This window comes from Dreissena polymorpha, chromosome 12 (assembly GCF_020536995.1).
Source record: "Dreissena polymorpha isolate Duluth1 chromosome 12, UMN_Dpol_1.0, whole genome shotgun sequence".
Taxonomy (NCBI): domain Eukaryota; kingdom Metazoa; phylum Mollusca; class Bivalvia; order Myida; family Dreissenidae; genus Dreissena; species Dreissena polymorpha.
In genome coordinates this window covers 54,363,575-54,378,766 of record NC_068366.1, presented here as the reverse complement: position 1 = coordinate 54,378,766, position 15,192 = coordinate 54,363,575, and the positions used below count along the sequence as shown (strand labels likewise).

Here is a 15,192-nt window from a genome sequence, read left to right as displayed (position 1 = left end):
GGGGGAAGGGGATGTCACGGGAGATGGTTTGGGTGGAGTCTATTGTGGTATGTCAGGTAAGAGTAGTTTTGTCAAAGTATCAATCAATTCTAATCATAAATAAAGAAGTTATGGCAATTTTAGCAAAATTTAATAATTTGACCTTGAGAGTCAAGGTCATTCAAAGGTCAAGGTAAAATTCAACTTGCTAGGTACAGTAACCTCATGATAGCATGAAAGTATTTGAAGTTTGAAAGCAATAGCCTTGATACTTAAGAAGTAAAGTGGATCGAAACACAAAATTTAACCATATATTCAAAGTTACTAAGTCAAAAAAGGGCCATAATTCCGTAAAAATGACATCCAGAGTTATGCAACTTGTCCTTTTACTGTATCCTTATGATAGTTTGCGAGTGTTCCAAGAATGAAAGCAATATCTATGATACTTTAGGGGTAAAGTGGACCAAAACACAAAACTTAACCAAACTTTCAATTTTCTAAGTATAAAGGGCCCATAATTCCGTCCAAATGCCAGTCAGAGTTACATAACTTTGCCTGCACAGTCCCCTTACGATAGTTAATAAGTGTTGCAAGTATGAAAGCAATAGCTTTGATACTGTAGGAATAAAGTGGACCTAAACACAAAACATAACCAAATTTTCAATTTTCTAAGTATAAAAAGGGCACATTATTCTGTCAAAATGCCAGTCAGAGTTACATTACTTTGCCTGCACAGTCCCCTTATGATAGTTAGTAAGTGTTGCAAGTATGAAAGCAATAGCTTTGATACTTAAGGAATAAAATGGACCTAAACACAAAACTTAACCAAAATTTTCAATTTTCTAAGTATAAAAAGGGCACATAATTCTGTCAAAATGCACGCCAGAGTTATCTAACTTTGCCTGCCCAGTCCCCTCATGATAGTAAGTAAGTGTACCAAGTTTGAATGCAATAGCATTGATACTTTCTGAGAAAAGTGGACCTAAACGCAAAACTTAACCAGACGCCAACGCCGACGCCGACGCAGACGCCGACGCCAAGGTGATGACAATAGCTCATTTTTTTTTTTCAAAAAATAGATGAGCTAAAAATAAATATCCCCAATGGCAAAAAAGAACACAAACATTATCTCAAGCTTATCTGAAAGAAAAACTTAAGTTGAAAAGGAACATAACTTTTGTATTATTTAACGTCAGGGTTGTCATTATTAACCGATTGCCAATCGAATTCATCGGTTAAAATCGCCAGAAAATCGGTTGTTTTTCCCGAATCTTTAAAATTGCGATCGGAAGTTTTGATCACCCAAACAGACAATAATTGACGAGGAATAACCGTTGAATAAAGAGCGACGCCCGGTCATTCAGTCAGTCCGTTAACTCCGCCTAAGAGCTACTGTTTTCAATGAATTTCTTAGCAAGTGGCCAATATTGATTTTTCCAGCTGTCAATCAAATTCTTCTTGGTAAGCACGTCAACCAATCAGCGCTCAGGCAGCCTAATACACGCCAACCCCACGTGAAACTGTATCAAATAGCTGTACATTTCACAGATTATTACTGACCGTATCTCAACGAATGTAGCACAGTAGAGCGTAATTAACTTGTTTTTTTTTAGTTCGAGAAAACGTTTCCACATATTAAAAAATGCTCTTCGATTTTCTACCAAAATAAAAGATATTAGCGATCTCTGCGCTACGAAGTTGTTATTAAGCATCTAAATATTAAAGTCCACGCTTTCCCCGAGGAAGAATGCTGTGATGTTATACATGAAGTCTAATTTTGGCATGATTTTCATCTGTACATGAAAAACATGAGAAATGTGTCTCTGTTGCTAGAATTTTCTTAATTTTCCATGAATAATGAAATCTGAAAATGATTTCGGATAACACATTTAATTATATGCATTTGAAAATACTTCAATTAAATAATTCATTTTGTTATACAAAATAATGGTCATAACACATAATGTAATAAGTATGTAAATAACGTGTTTTGAGATTGCCAAACTATGCATACATATAGGTCTACATGCATGAATGACCTGACAAGTTATATCACAATCCGGAATGAAAAGTACTTGGTAAATTTAAAAAAAGACGGGTTTTTATTCTCAGAAATTCACTGTCACTTTCGCAAACTTTTCTGAAAGGAGGTACATGTAACAGTTTTGATTGAGTCGTTGATTTGTCGTAATTACTAGGCCTAAATATAAACGGTTCTCAATGCTCTCAAATTGCGTCACCTGATTCACGCATGTTCAATGGGAATCCCACAATTCAATATGTATATGCACTTGCATTAGATTGCGGACGACATTCATCGTCAATATTGGCCGTAATTTGGTTTTGAAAAAAAGAAATCGCAATAATACTGGATTATGGGTAATGGATAGAATTGGAACATGCAAAGATCTATCAATATAATATGTTTTTACATTGTACAGTATACTAAAAATGTGAAATTCTATTCTTTTTAGACAGTTTTGACCAAAATTCTTTTTAGACCTCATTTTAACTTTTTATGCTCTGAGAATAGCAGTATTTTGTTCCTCAAATGTCTAGAATTTGTTTTCGGTCGGAGGGCTTCGCCCCCCTGTCCCCCCTACCAGGGCCTTAGCCTGGACCTACAAGGGGGCCTAGGTGGACCCCTTGACCTCCGGCCAAATCGGTTACTATTCCAAAATAATCCTTTGTTTACAATCATAATGACAACCCTGAACGTAGGATGATATAAATCTTACATGCACAATTTCGTAGCATAGTGATCAATGCCTGCAAATTTGTCTAGGAAAAAAACGGAGAAAACTCCTAAACAAGACTGTGTCAACTAGGGCTGTCACGATTCACCGGTATACCGGTATATCGCGGTGCATGTCGTGAAAAAAATCGCACCGCGGTACGGCGTTGCCGCACCGTTTTTTTTTATATTATTATATTAGCACAGATATAAATACATTACATAATTATTTTGATATAGATATCGTTTTGAAAAATGTAGAAGCGATTCAAAAGGGCTAAATAAATAATCCGTTAATATCCAGGTCAAGCAAGCGCTTCCACTTGTAGATGTTTAACTTTCACGTTTAAAATACGGCGATGTATGGGTCCGTACCTTTTTTGGAATTAGGGAAAGATTTCATTTGCAAATAAGTTCATAATTATCAAAAAGATGTTTTTTCTATTTCTTATTTTCTTTCTTTAGTATACGATCGTTCAAAGCATGGCACTTCCGAATCATGTTATCTTAAGATTCTGAATAAGTCGAGGAAGAGTCAGAACGCTACGGATTTTCAATACTGGGCCCGCTGACTCCGCATTTTGAACATGCCCTTGAAGCGTTCGATTTACACAGATCGTAGTCACAGCTATTGTTAACAACATGGCGGACATTTTAGAAAAAGACGCGAACAATAACAATGACTACTTCTATCAAGTTTATTACAGTTTCTTTTACAGTTTCTAGTCATACTATGATACCAGTGTTTTCTGATTATTGAGTTTAATAAAGTTTGTAAAACTTGTTATTCTGCTGTTTTCTTCACAGATACATATTCTGTAAAATATCGCGGTACGTACCGCGATACAGTGTTGACGTACCACGATATACCGCGGTACGCTCACGGCGTATCGTGACAGCCCTAGTGTCAACTGACAAACAGAGAGAAGACGCACATACAAAATGTGGGTATAAGAAGAATATGAAAAGCTTCACAAATATCAATAAAACTTTCTGTCAATGATTTGACTTTCTGACAACAATGCCCAAAGCCTTAATAGTTCCAAATGCATGAGTATAACATGGAGCATCTCTATAAAAAACTGAGAATCTGAGCCTCGCTAGATCAAGATATACCAGTGCACAGAGCTTAGCTAGATCAAGATATACCAGTGCACAGAGCTTAGCTAGATCAAGATATACCAGTCAATATAGCTTAAATAGATCAAGATATACCAGTGCACAGAGCTTAGCTAGATCAAGATATACCAGTGCACCGAGCTTAGCTAGATCAAGATATACCAGTCAATATAGCTTAGATAGATCAAGATATACCAGTGCACAGAGCTTTGCTAGATCAAGATATACCAGTAAACAGAGCTTAGCTAGATCAAAATATATACAGTGTTTTTTTCACCATTTTGGAAATGGGGCCGGGTCCCTTTGGATTGGGAAAAATGTGGCGTTTTGACCAAAATTGGGAAATTAGTGTTGTTGTTTTTTGCTAACAAATGCTTTAAAAACTAGTATTTAAGTGTTTTAAATATAATATTTAATAAAGTGTAACTTATAGAGCTGGATGGGAGAGAAACTAAATGTTGATCTAAAAGAATTTTTTTTTTTTTTTTGTTGAAACTTTCAATTGGGAATTTTCAGGTCCTATTTGGAAAAAATATATACTTTTTCCATTGGGAATGGGGCCGGATACCGGACCTGATTTTGAAAAAACAAAAAAAACTGATACATGTGCATAGAGCTTAGCTAGATATACCAGTGCAAAGAGCTTATCTATATCAAGATATACCTGTGCACAGAGCTTTGCTAGATCAAAATATTCAAGTAAATGGTGCTTTGCTAGATCAAGACATACCAGTGCACGGAGCTTAGCTAGATCAAGACATACCAGTGCACAGAACTTAGCTAGATCAAGACATACCAGTGCAGAGAGCTTAGCTACATCAAGATATACCAGTGCACAGAGCTTAGCTAGATCAAGACATACCAGTGCACAGAGGTTAGCTAGATCAATATATACCAGTGCACAAGTTCCAGTCTTATGATATAATCTATGTTGGACCATAAAATGAAAGTTTTCAATCATTTTTGTGTCATATAGTGGGAAAACAGATTTTGCCAATATAAGCTTGATTATCTTCATATTTTTGCAATTTACACTAAAGTTTAAACATGTACCAACTGTATTCTTCCAAATAAAAATGTCAAACATTTGCTCGATGAAATATATCATTTACAAAAACTGCCCCCTGTTCCTGGTTCTAATGTTACAGACTATTGAAAAAGCTTACCTCTACAGTGTTGATAATACAATGCATTCTTGTGCAAGGAATATGATAAAATATCTTTTTACATAATTGGACTTTAACAATTAATTAAAAAATACCATAAAAGCAGATAAAGACAAAACATGTGCACATATGTCCTGTTCATAAATTAATGTTAATTGTACGAAATCCTGTTTGATTGTCAAATAATATTCCTCTATTTGAATCATTATATTGTATTACTCAACAAGAGCTGTCACCATAGGATGACATATGCCCCCTATAAACGCTTTGATAGAAGTTAGTAGCATTTTTCGAAACCTAAATGCAGATTTTGAAACCTAAACGCGGACCCTAAGTTCAAGGTCAAAGTCACAATGTTTGAGCGTATGGAAAGGCCTTGTCCATATACACATGCATATCAAATATGAAGGTTATATCTCAAGGGACATAGAAGTTATGAGATTTTTCGAAATCTAAACGCAGATTTCGAAACCTAAATGCAGACCCTAAGTTAAAGGTCAAGGTCACAGGGGTCAAAATTTGTGTGCGTATGGAAAAGTCTTGTCCATAACACATGCATATCAAATATGAAGGTTATATCTCAAGGGAAATAGAAGTTATGAGCATTTTTCGAAACCTAAATGCAAAGAGTGACGGACAGATGGAGAGACAGACGGACAGTCCGATCACTATATGCCCTCCTTCGGGGGCATAAAAAAACAGTATAATACTGAGGGTTGCTCAGAAATAGATTTTAAATTATGAAAAAATTAACGCTAAGCTTCATATGATGGGTCTAGGGTCCTGTCTTATGAACAATCATACCACAAATTTAACTTATGACTCAATTTTCAGAGCACAACAAATTGACATCTATTTTATGCCTTCACCCTAATACGGTATACTTCTAAATTTACTGTGGGAGATTGGGCTAGCAAAATTTTAAAAACGTGAAAACGATTTACACTCAGTTACGCAATTTGAAATGTTTTAAGTACCTTTAAAAATCTAATTTAATATAATACCTTTTTTATTACATGTAGATGCAAGTTGAAAATCCTTCATTTCTTGCCCTACGAAACTAATGAGCAGCAAAAAGAATGAAATCAGAACAGACTGAGAATTACTTGCAGGCTGGTCTGGTTTTATGCTGGTTTCATTTAGCCATTTTCACTTAGCTTCTGAGAGGGAAAGTTTAATGAAACAACTCATTGGTGACAGTGTTCCATTCTGTAGAGAAATTCAACCAATAAAATGATGCATTTTAAAAATAATGACAAAGGAAGTATTTGTCATTTTCACTGTTGTCTGTTTGCATTTGTCTGCTCAGATGATCGATGCTTCCAAGATACAGTTCAAAGTGTGTCTCTACGTAAAGTGCAATTTAATGGGTCATAAGGTGGCTCATCAATATCTATGAAAATTAAATACCGGGTATTGCCAATCTGTTCCCGACAGTAAATAATGTAGACACAATTGAACATATACCTTGGACTCCTACCTACTTTTCTACAGACCTCGAGACCCCAAAGTTCTGGCTTGAAAGGACATCCTTTTCTCCCTGGTTTTTTATCTTATGTAACAGAGGCTGATTAACAGCGTCTTCCCCATGAAAAATTTCTTGAAAAAAATGCAAATTTTCCCTAAATCAAAATTTACACTAGCTTTTATTTCCCTTATCAGCTATTTAGGCGATATTTATTCCCAAAATCAATAGGCTAGAGCCTCTTCCCAATGAGAAGGGAAAAACCTCTGACTCCTATCCCCCATACTAAAGAACCTCCCTTATGCAAGGTACGATACTTACACAAGCCATAATCAGGAGGCCTTTGACCAGAGATCCGTACAATCTTCGGCCACCCATCATCTGAAACACAGAAAACGTTCCAACAAATAGTACGTTTCAGTACTGTACTTAATGATTCTTTCATCAATGAATATTAAGGATCAAATTGAATGCTAACATTGTAATTATTTATAATGACCCAAATGATATACAGTCCAACCTGAGCGTAGCGGTCACTCTAGGGAAATTACCAAAGTGGCAGTTGTAGACAGGTGAACGCTGTTTTCAGGTGACTACATTTAAGATGGTTGGTCAATTGGTAGTATTGCTTGTTCTTTACCCCACCCAATCATTTGCACACAGTGTAATATAAACAAAGGCTCATTGTCGAAAAAAAAAACAACAACAGTTATCTAAAATTTATGGAGCAATCAACAAATATATAGAAACATTATATCAAGACTTCAGTATTTTGAACCCTGAAAATTTCATTCCACCAATAAAAATTTAAGGTCATTTGACTCCTGACCTGGTTTTCAAAAGCTATCAAAAATCCCTTATATCCTCTATGCCACAGTGTGGTAAATATATTAATGTTTGAAAGAGCTTTGTGAGATTCAAATATATACCTTAATGTTTGCTTACTGGACAATGTGCACTTGCTAAGTTTAATTTAAACCTATTTATTTTAGCTCAATTGCATCGGAAGCCTCGGGCTCTCGAGTCGGTTTCCTGGGCCTACAACCAGGTCCTTGGTGTCTTCGGGGAAGATCAAGAGAATGCTCCCCAAGTGGGGATGGAACCCATGACCTCCCGATCGCTAGGCGGACACCTAATCCATTACGACACGGCAAACTAATTTGCTTGATTTACTCCTGTGACAGAACACACTATCACGTTTACAGATATTTCATAACTAATAATAAACAAATAATCCTTTTTTTACCAATTTCAATGGGTTTTTTATATTTCGGTCTTTCAGATGTCCATTTAAATCATATTTGCCATTTTTTTTAGTAAATTACTACAAAATGTGTAGCCTTATATTACTACATGTACTCAAATATCTCATCAAGTGAAGGAGCTGCATAAACTACCATGACACTTGTATTATCATATTGCACTTTGTAGCTTCAATATGATGACTTCCCAATTTCTGAAATTACATTTCCTGCAAAATTCAATATTGTGAAGATGACTATGATACTCATTATTAAGTGTTCTTGATGTCATTCAATAAAGAAAGAAGTCTCATATATGTGCTTAAAATGAGAGGCAAAAAATTAAGAAATAAGTATTGTTTGCAACCAAGTTACCAAATCCCACAAACTTCAATTATTTCTAATAACAATAAGTAAATTGTGAGTCAGATTAAGATTTTTAAATGAATTTACTGTAAATGTTTAAATAAATGAAAATTAACTAAATCTCACAGTTCAAATGAAATACATTCAGAGATTTAAAAGCAAAAGCACCAGGGCAGTTTTGAAACTGAAAAAAACACAACATTGAATCCCCTTTTGGATGTTTTTTATTCAATATATATATTTGGGCAGTATTTTTTATTATATTTGCGCAGTAATGTAACATTCAAACCCACTGTTATTGTTACTCTCAAATCATTAGCTTACTGCACTGAAATATGTTCATAGGTATCAGCATTTGTTAGTATTCGTCCGGTTACCTCTATGAATTGAATAATTGTTGAACTATAATGATCTTATTAATAATAAAACATGTTGTCAGCTTGTGTCTTGTATCATTTTCAGGTCAATGGACATTGATTTATTTTGTAAAAATACACGTGCTCATCCAGATCCAGTTAGCTGTTAGATCATGACAATTTTCTTCAATTTTAAATAAGTGTACATGAGTTAAAAAGTCTTGAATAAAAAATATTCATCCAGGACGTATACAGGCTCCAGCGGTATGTATATGTATGCCTTTGAACATTATTGATTCATCATTTGGCTTGTCATTTGGGGAGTATTAAGTGAGCAGGAAACACAAAAAATATAATTGAAAGTTCACAGTTTTTGTTTGCTTTAAAAATGCATTTACTTCTTTTCATTTGCCAAACATTTTAGATTTACTGTACTTCACAATGGGCATGTCATAAATATAATGAAATAATAATTCTTTAAGTTTAATTAATCTATTCTACTTCAAGCCAATCCATTCACTCAATCACACATCAAATGGGGTTGTCATAAACAATTATGTATCAATAATGCTCTTATTTTTTGCTCTGTACAAAACCAATGCACACACAAACTCTTATACTTAAACAAATTTTCTTTTTCTGTAAAAAAAACAATGCACACACATACTTACACTTAAACAAATTTTCTTCAACCAGTGGTTGGAAACTTCAGAATGATTTTTAAACACATTTCTATTGAACATACACCTGGGCACTCCTATATTGATAGCATTAACCCATTGCATGCTGGGAAATTTGTTGTCTGCTAAAATGTTGTCTGCTTAATTTCTAAAATTAGCATTTTCTTCGATTTTTTTCAAAGAATATTATCAGAATAGCAAACAGTTTGGATCCTGATGAGACGCCACGTTCTGTGGCGTCTCATCTGGATCCAAACTGTTTGCAAAGGCCTTCAAAATTCGGTTCCCACACTGAAAGGGTTAACAGAATATTTCCTGAAAATTAAAACATAACTATGAAATCCCAAGGTGCCAAAGGCAGTGCTTTTTTCCTTACCGTCCCCAATGAGAAAAGCCCCTTCCCATAACAGATTTTCTTATGTCCCTGGACTATAAGTTTACCTTGGACATATTTTCCCCTTTCTCAGTTTTGTTGATATTTTTCTTCTAACAGACCAGGCACATTCGTACAAATCAAGAAAAAAAGCCCTAACAGTTACACATTTTTATAAGAAGAATAAGACCAGACTTGAATAAAAAACGGACCACAAAATTGGAACAGTCGATGCAAAGCTATGGGGTTTTAATTCACATTATCCCAGATTTGTTTATTAAATAATTTTACAGGCAAATATTTCTGAAACAAAAATGCAAGCACATATACTGGTAACATCATTTATAATGTAATTAGTCTATGCTATTGAATTTATGCCACAATCAATTTGCTGATATTTTAATGTGTGCATAGAACTAAGATTTTTTTTAAATGATGACTTATATGGGTAATTTACAAAAACATTGAATCCGATCAGACCATGATCTACCAAGTCTAGCAGTCTAGTATTTACCAATTACTCAATAACTTTTAAATTACTTCGTTAATATTAACTAAATAAACATTATTTTAATGCTTATTTAATATACTTTACATATGAATAACGTTAAATTATTATACAAATAACATAAATATCGATTTTTATCAAAGAATTATGAGTGACATTACCGTATTGGATGGCGTATCCTACTTTATGCACAGTGAAATCCGATATGTTACTAAACTTCAGATGTGCTCACTCTATTTTCCCTTCCTGCTTTCGGTTTGAAAGTCACGCGACCTTACATGCCTCTGCTAAATTCCGTCTCCAGTGTACAATTTCTCGCATACGTCTGCAGCGGATATGTATGTACACCGCAGCGATTCAAATTTAAACATGTCTGTTGTTTTTCGTCGCATACAATTATAGTGTTTCTGTGAGCTCCTATCATGGCAACATATCAAAGAAAGATGGTAACCCGTTTCCATCGATGATAGCGCACGTGTCACTACACCACATGGTCGGGTTTTGAAATATAAATATATACAATACATTGTATTGTTTTTATTTCAATGCATATTACATACTGTTAATATATCAGGTAATTTTTTTCCAAGATTTTTTTAGAAATAAAAGGTAAGCAAACGGTAAATTCTATTATTCAAAGACCTATAGAATACATTCTATAGGTCTTTGTATTATTCAATGTCATTAACAAAAAGGAATGTAAATCTGTTTCAAGAGTGTTCAGAAAAGTCTGACGGAGTGTGTGGTTTATGGACTATCGCCAGAAATAATCCTGAACTGTCCTCTCTACTGTATGTAGTAAGACAATGCGAGTAATTGGGCGACTTAGTATGCCCGCGTATTTAAATACATGTGCACTTTGTAATGGAGTGAATTTGAATATAGTGCACCATCGTATTCTGCTCTGTAATATGAATTCTAACATTCGTGAACAGTTATGGAATACCATAATAGACACAAACGGACTTGGTGCTTTCAACCAGATGTGTCGCTCTAGTCTTTCTGAGCAGTGCAATTATATACTCCGGATGTTTCTTAATATAAATTATGACAACCTCAATCATACAAAATTTTCATCACTAGTCTGCAAAATGTTTTTACAGTAGGGGACTCACAAAATGATTACATTGCGATTACATTAACTTATATATAGTATATACAGTACATTTAAATAGTTTGTTTGTTTGTTTTTCAGCCAGGAATCGTCTGTCTAGCAATTTCGTGTTTCGGTGCTAGGCTGCAGATATCCTGGGGATATATCTAACGTTATATAATGATCGTGATATCACGATACTCCTAGCTCCCTGTCTAAAATTTCGCTTTTGCCTCCTAGATGGGACAACTTGGAGACTCTTCTACGTAACATAACACAGTTTTACTAAATAATATTGTTTATAAAGTTCTCTTTTTTTGCTGATGTTGATATTAACATCCATATATATCGTTTATGTTTGTATCTATCTAACCATTGTTTATATATAGTTATATTGTGTTTTGATCTTCGTGTCTTGTATATGGAGGAATAAAAGTATATATATAACCGTGCGAGAACGGGTCGCGAATATTCTGTATTATTAATGTTGATGAGCCAACTTATAGTTACAATCATCTTTCACAACACTTCGAATGAGGTCTCGAGAGCAAAGATCATTTGATCGGATAACGGTAAATGCAACAAAAGCATAAGGATTGCAGTAAACACGACAACGCGAAGACGATGTGCATGTAACGGTTTAAATAATACGTCATTTCACAGCTTTAATTTTCTAACGGAGTTTGACGCGGTACCTTTTTTCACGTAAAGAGATTATTTTACCTAATATCAAAAGGCAGAGCGCATTTCAGTGAACGTGCGTTCCGACGATAGTTAAACCAGGTCAACGCTTCAGTAGTGAATGGCTGTGGATTTCATGAATATTATATGTATTTGGGGAAACACTTGGCTACGAAAGAGGTCAGAATGTACAGGGTCAAATCTTACATGTAAGATATTTTAATACGAAGTAAATTAATCAATGCATTCACTGGCATGGTTCCCTTTAAAACACTCTGCATCCTGACTGAATGGATAACATTGAGGCATATTTAAACGAGAGCGCCGATGGCGTTAAAAGCATAGGTGCAAGATACAGGGAAGAATGGCGTCACGTGGTATAATGTAGTTCGATATCGCCATCCGCGAATTTCTTAAATCAATAATTTCAAACAATTACAGACTATTTAAATAGATAATCTTTCCATTTACATCAGTGTTTGAAACGCTTATGAAAAATAATTACCCAAGCCTTTCAAAATTTAAGCACGGACAGATCTGTATCGATTCTTTTCTCTATTCTTTTCACAAATGAAAATAGACGCTACCCTATTCGTCTGTGTCAAGAATTTGTCGTAAAACTTGTGGTAAGCGTTAGATGCAGACGTGCACAACAGATTGAGTTCTGAATACAGATTTCTGAATGCAGATTTTTATAGAAACTCCTCACAGCAGTTACTTCCCTTGCTTCGCCCGGTCAGTAACTTCTAGTATAAGGGAGGCCACTGCGTAGGAGATTGAGATTTATAGTGCAGATAGAATTGTTTTACGAACGAAATTTGTTTTAGGTTATAAGAAGATTTTTTGACATAAAACGGTCTTAGAAAAATTCACTAAAAACGGTGTCAGCAATATTCTTGGAAGAAAACGTTAGAAAAACGTTTTTAAAAAAAAAATTGTAAGAATGACCATATACTAAATTAAATAGATATTTCGTCTGATTTTTGATCAGGTAATGCTTCATAAAGGGCAACCGATGGATGTGGATTTTTGAAATGTGGTATATACCATAAGCATAGGTGCGTAAACGCACCTATGCTAAAAATGACATATTCACGTGGCATTGTGCTATGCAGAATTGACTTGATCTACCAGGATACAAAGTCTTAGATACTATTGTGTAGAAATATTTTGGAATATTTTACCATTTTAAATTTTGTGTTTCATACTCACAGTCTTACGAACATAGTTGTGTAAGTTGTAACTACGGTAACTAAGTACTATAAACATGTTTTAGAATATTAGTTACCATTGCGTATGAATTTTCAGAGAGAACATAACAAAAAGCGCAAATGCCACACCCACATGCTTTACTGAGCTCAAATTAAACCAATGTGCTGTATGCCACTATTAGATTAACGACCTGTCTGACACGTTATCACTAACCTAACTAAATCAAATATGCCTGGCCAATGTCACACCCGGATCCCTTTGCGGCAATCCGATGAAAACCCAATCTTCAAAGACGCAAAGACATGGACGCTTCGCATTATTTGGTTTGAGAACGACCATTAGAATTTCACCATCTGACAACCGCTAAGTCTGTCCAATCAAAGCCGTGCTTTCAATGTTTTGAGAGCAAAAGTGAAATTCTCATGGGTCCATGGTACGCTTTCATGGTACGCTTTCATATTAGTATTATTATTTGACTGTCTTCTGTTGGACATATTAAAGATGCCTTTTCACAGATTTTGGCATGTATTGAAGTTGGTCATTAAATGCTTTATATTGATAAATGTCAACATTGAATCTAAAAAGCTCCAGTAAAAAAACAAGAATAAAATTAACGAAAGAAAAAAAGTAACACTCAACTGGGCTCGAACCACTGACCCCTGAAGTAAAAGTTTATCGCTTACACCACTCGGCTGTACGCGCTCATAACACGAGTGATGAATTTTATACCATATATACGCACTTTTTGTAGTATCACAAAATATAACGAAAACAACAAAACTCTCCAAATTATTCAATCGTTTCGCGTTGAAATGCTTTATAATTTTCAGGTTTTTAAATCGTCAAAAGATGCATATAATGGCTATTTTAGAGCATGTTAAATGTTCAGTATTACTGTTTCCTCACAAATATCATAACTACAACGAAAATTAGAGGTTCTGAAACATTTTTTGTATGAACTGTCGGGAAAATTACGCCTAATTTGCATAAACGCCGACGGCGTTTATGCATACATTAGGTGTATTTTTTCCGACAGTTCATACACCGATGAAATGCAGAAAATTGCTATTCACTTCTTATAATTACAACACAAAATGATCTTTAAGCTGAAATTCTATCGTGGTAAGGATCATAATAGTCCTTTTTAATCTAGCGTATGAATCTATTTTCAGTTTCGGTTTCATCTCCGTCAAACGGTTATATCGTTGAAGTTCGCGCAAAAATATAACGTCATTACGCTATTGACCAATAAAAACAACGTTATTAAGTTTCGCGCAAAACATAACGTCATTTTGGCAACTTGTTTATGACCAGAAAGTAGCATCATGAATATTCATGTTTAAATTTGCATACGAAGTGGGATCATCGGAAAATGAAAAACCGGTCACGCGAACAAATTATCCAATCAGATTTCAGCATTCATATGAATGTGACAGAAGTTGTAATTATTTACTAATAAATATTAAATAAAGTACATTGCAATCCATGTATGTTGCGAGTATGTATGTGAGAAATTGTTGAATGAGACAAGAAAATCTATACGTTTAGCTAATTTCTGTTTTAACCCATTAATGCATAGCGTCTAGAAAAAAGGCCTTGGCAAACAGCGTATTAATTTTCAATGTATAGGTATTTATTACCAAAATAATAATCACATTGCATTATGATAAAAGATGTATTTATAATTTCCAAAATTACTTATTTATACATAATAATGTACAATGGACTTCTATTATTTTATGAAATGCAATTATTATAATTAACTTATTTATACTTAACAATGTAAATGGACTTCTCTTATTTTACTCTTATTTTACTATATTATTATTATTTTATTACTACATTAAAACAATTGCAACATTAAAACATCTATTAATAATCGTTACGTTACAAAAACATTTAAAGTTAGAGCCGAAAAAATAAAGTCCCATGAGAGAATATATTTTTCCCAGAATTAAAAATTGCGTATATAATGTTAAACTGCATAATTTGTGTCTCAATCAATAAGGGATTTTAAACATTCCCTTAACTTTGTTTAAAATTTAAGAGCCTTCTCTGACATATTACTATATAAAACAAATCTTTTATTTTTAAACATTTGTTATTTTGACGCACGTGTATTTATGTATTCATGATTGCTTTATTGTTTTTGACGATGAGCTGTTTATGATGAAGGCGCAAATAAACTATCTGTTCTGTTCTGTACTGTTCTATAAATC

At 34.2% G+C, this 15,192-nt stretch overlaps 1 protein-coding gene across 1 annotated transcript in view; it reads right to left on the bottom strand.

Annotated features, from left to right (window-relative positions):
- The window catches only part of LOC127852784 (receptor-type tyrosine-protein phosphatase beta-like), a 109,588-nt gene extending 99,304 nt beyond the window's left edge, over nucleotides 1-10,284 (bottom strand). Inside the window, exons 1-2 of the mRNA XM_052386751.1 lie at nucleotides 10,149-10,284; nucleotides 6,785-6,844 (exon numbers count right to left, since the gene is read on the bottom strand). Of these exons, the coding sequence (XP_052242711.1) occupies nucleotides 6,785-6,844 (60 nt within the window). The 5' untranslated portion in view covers nucleotides 10,149-10,284. The remainder of the gene's footprint in view (nucleotides 1-6,784; nucleotides 6,845-10,148) is intronic.
- Between the last annotated feature and the right edge of the window lie 4,908 nt (nucleotides 10,285-15,192).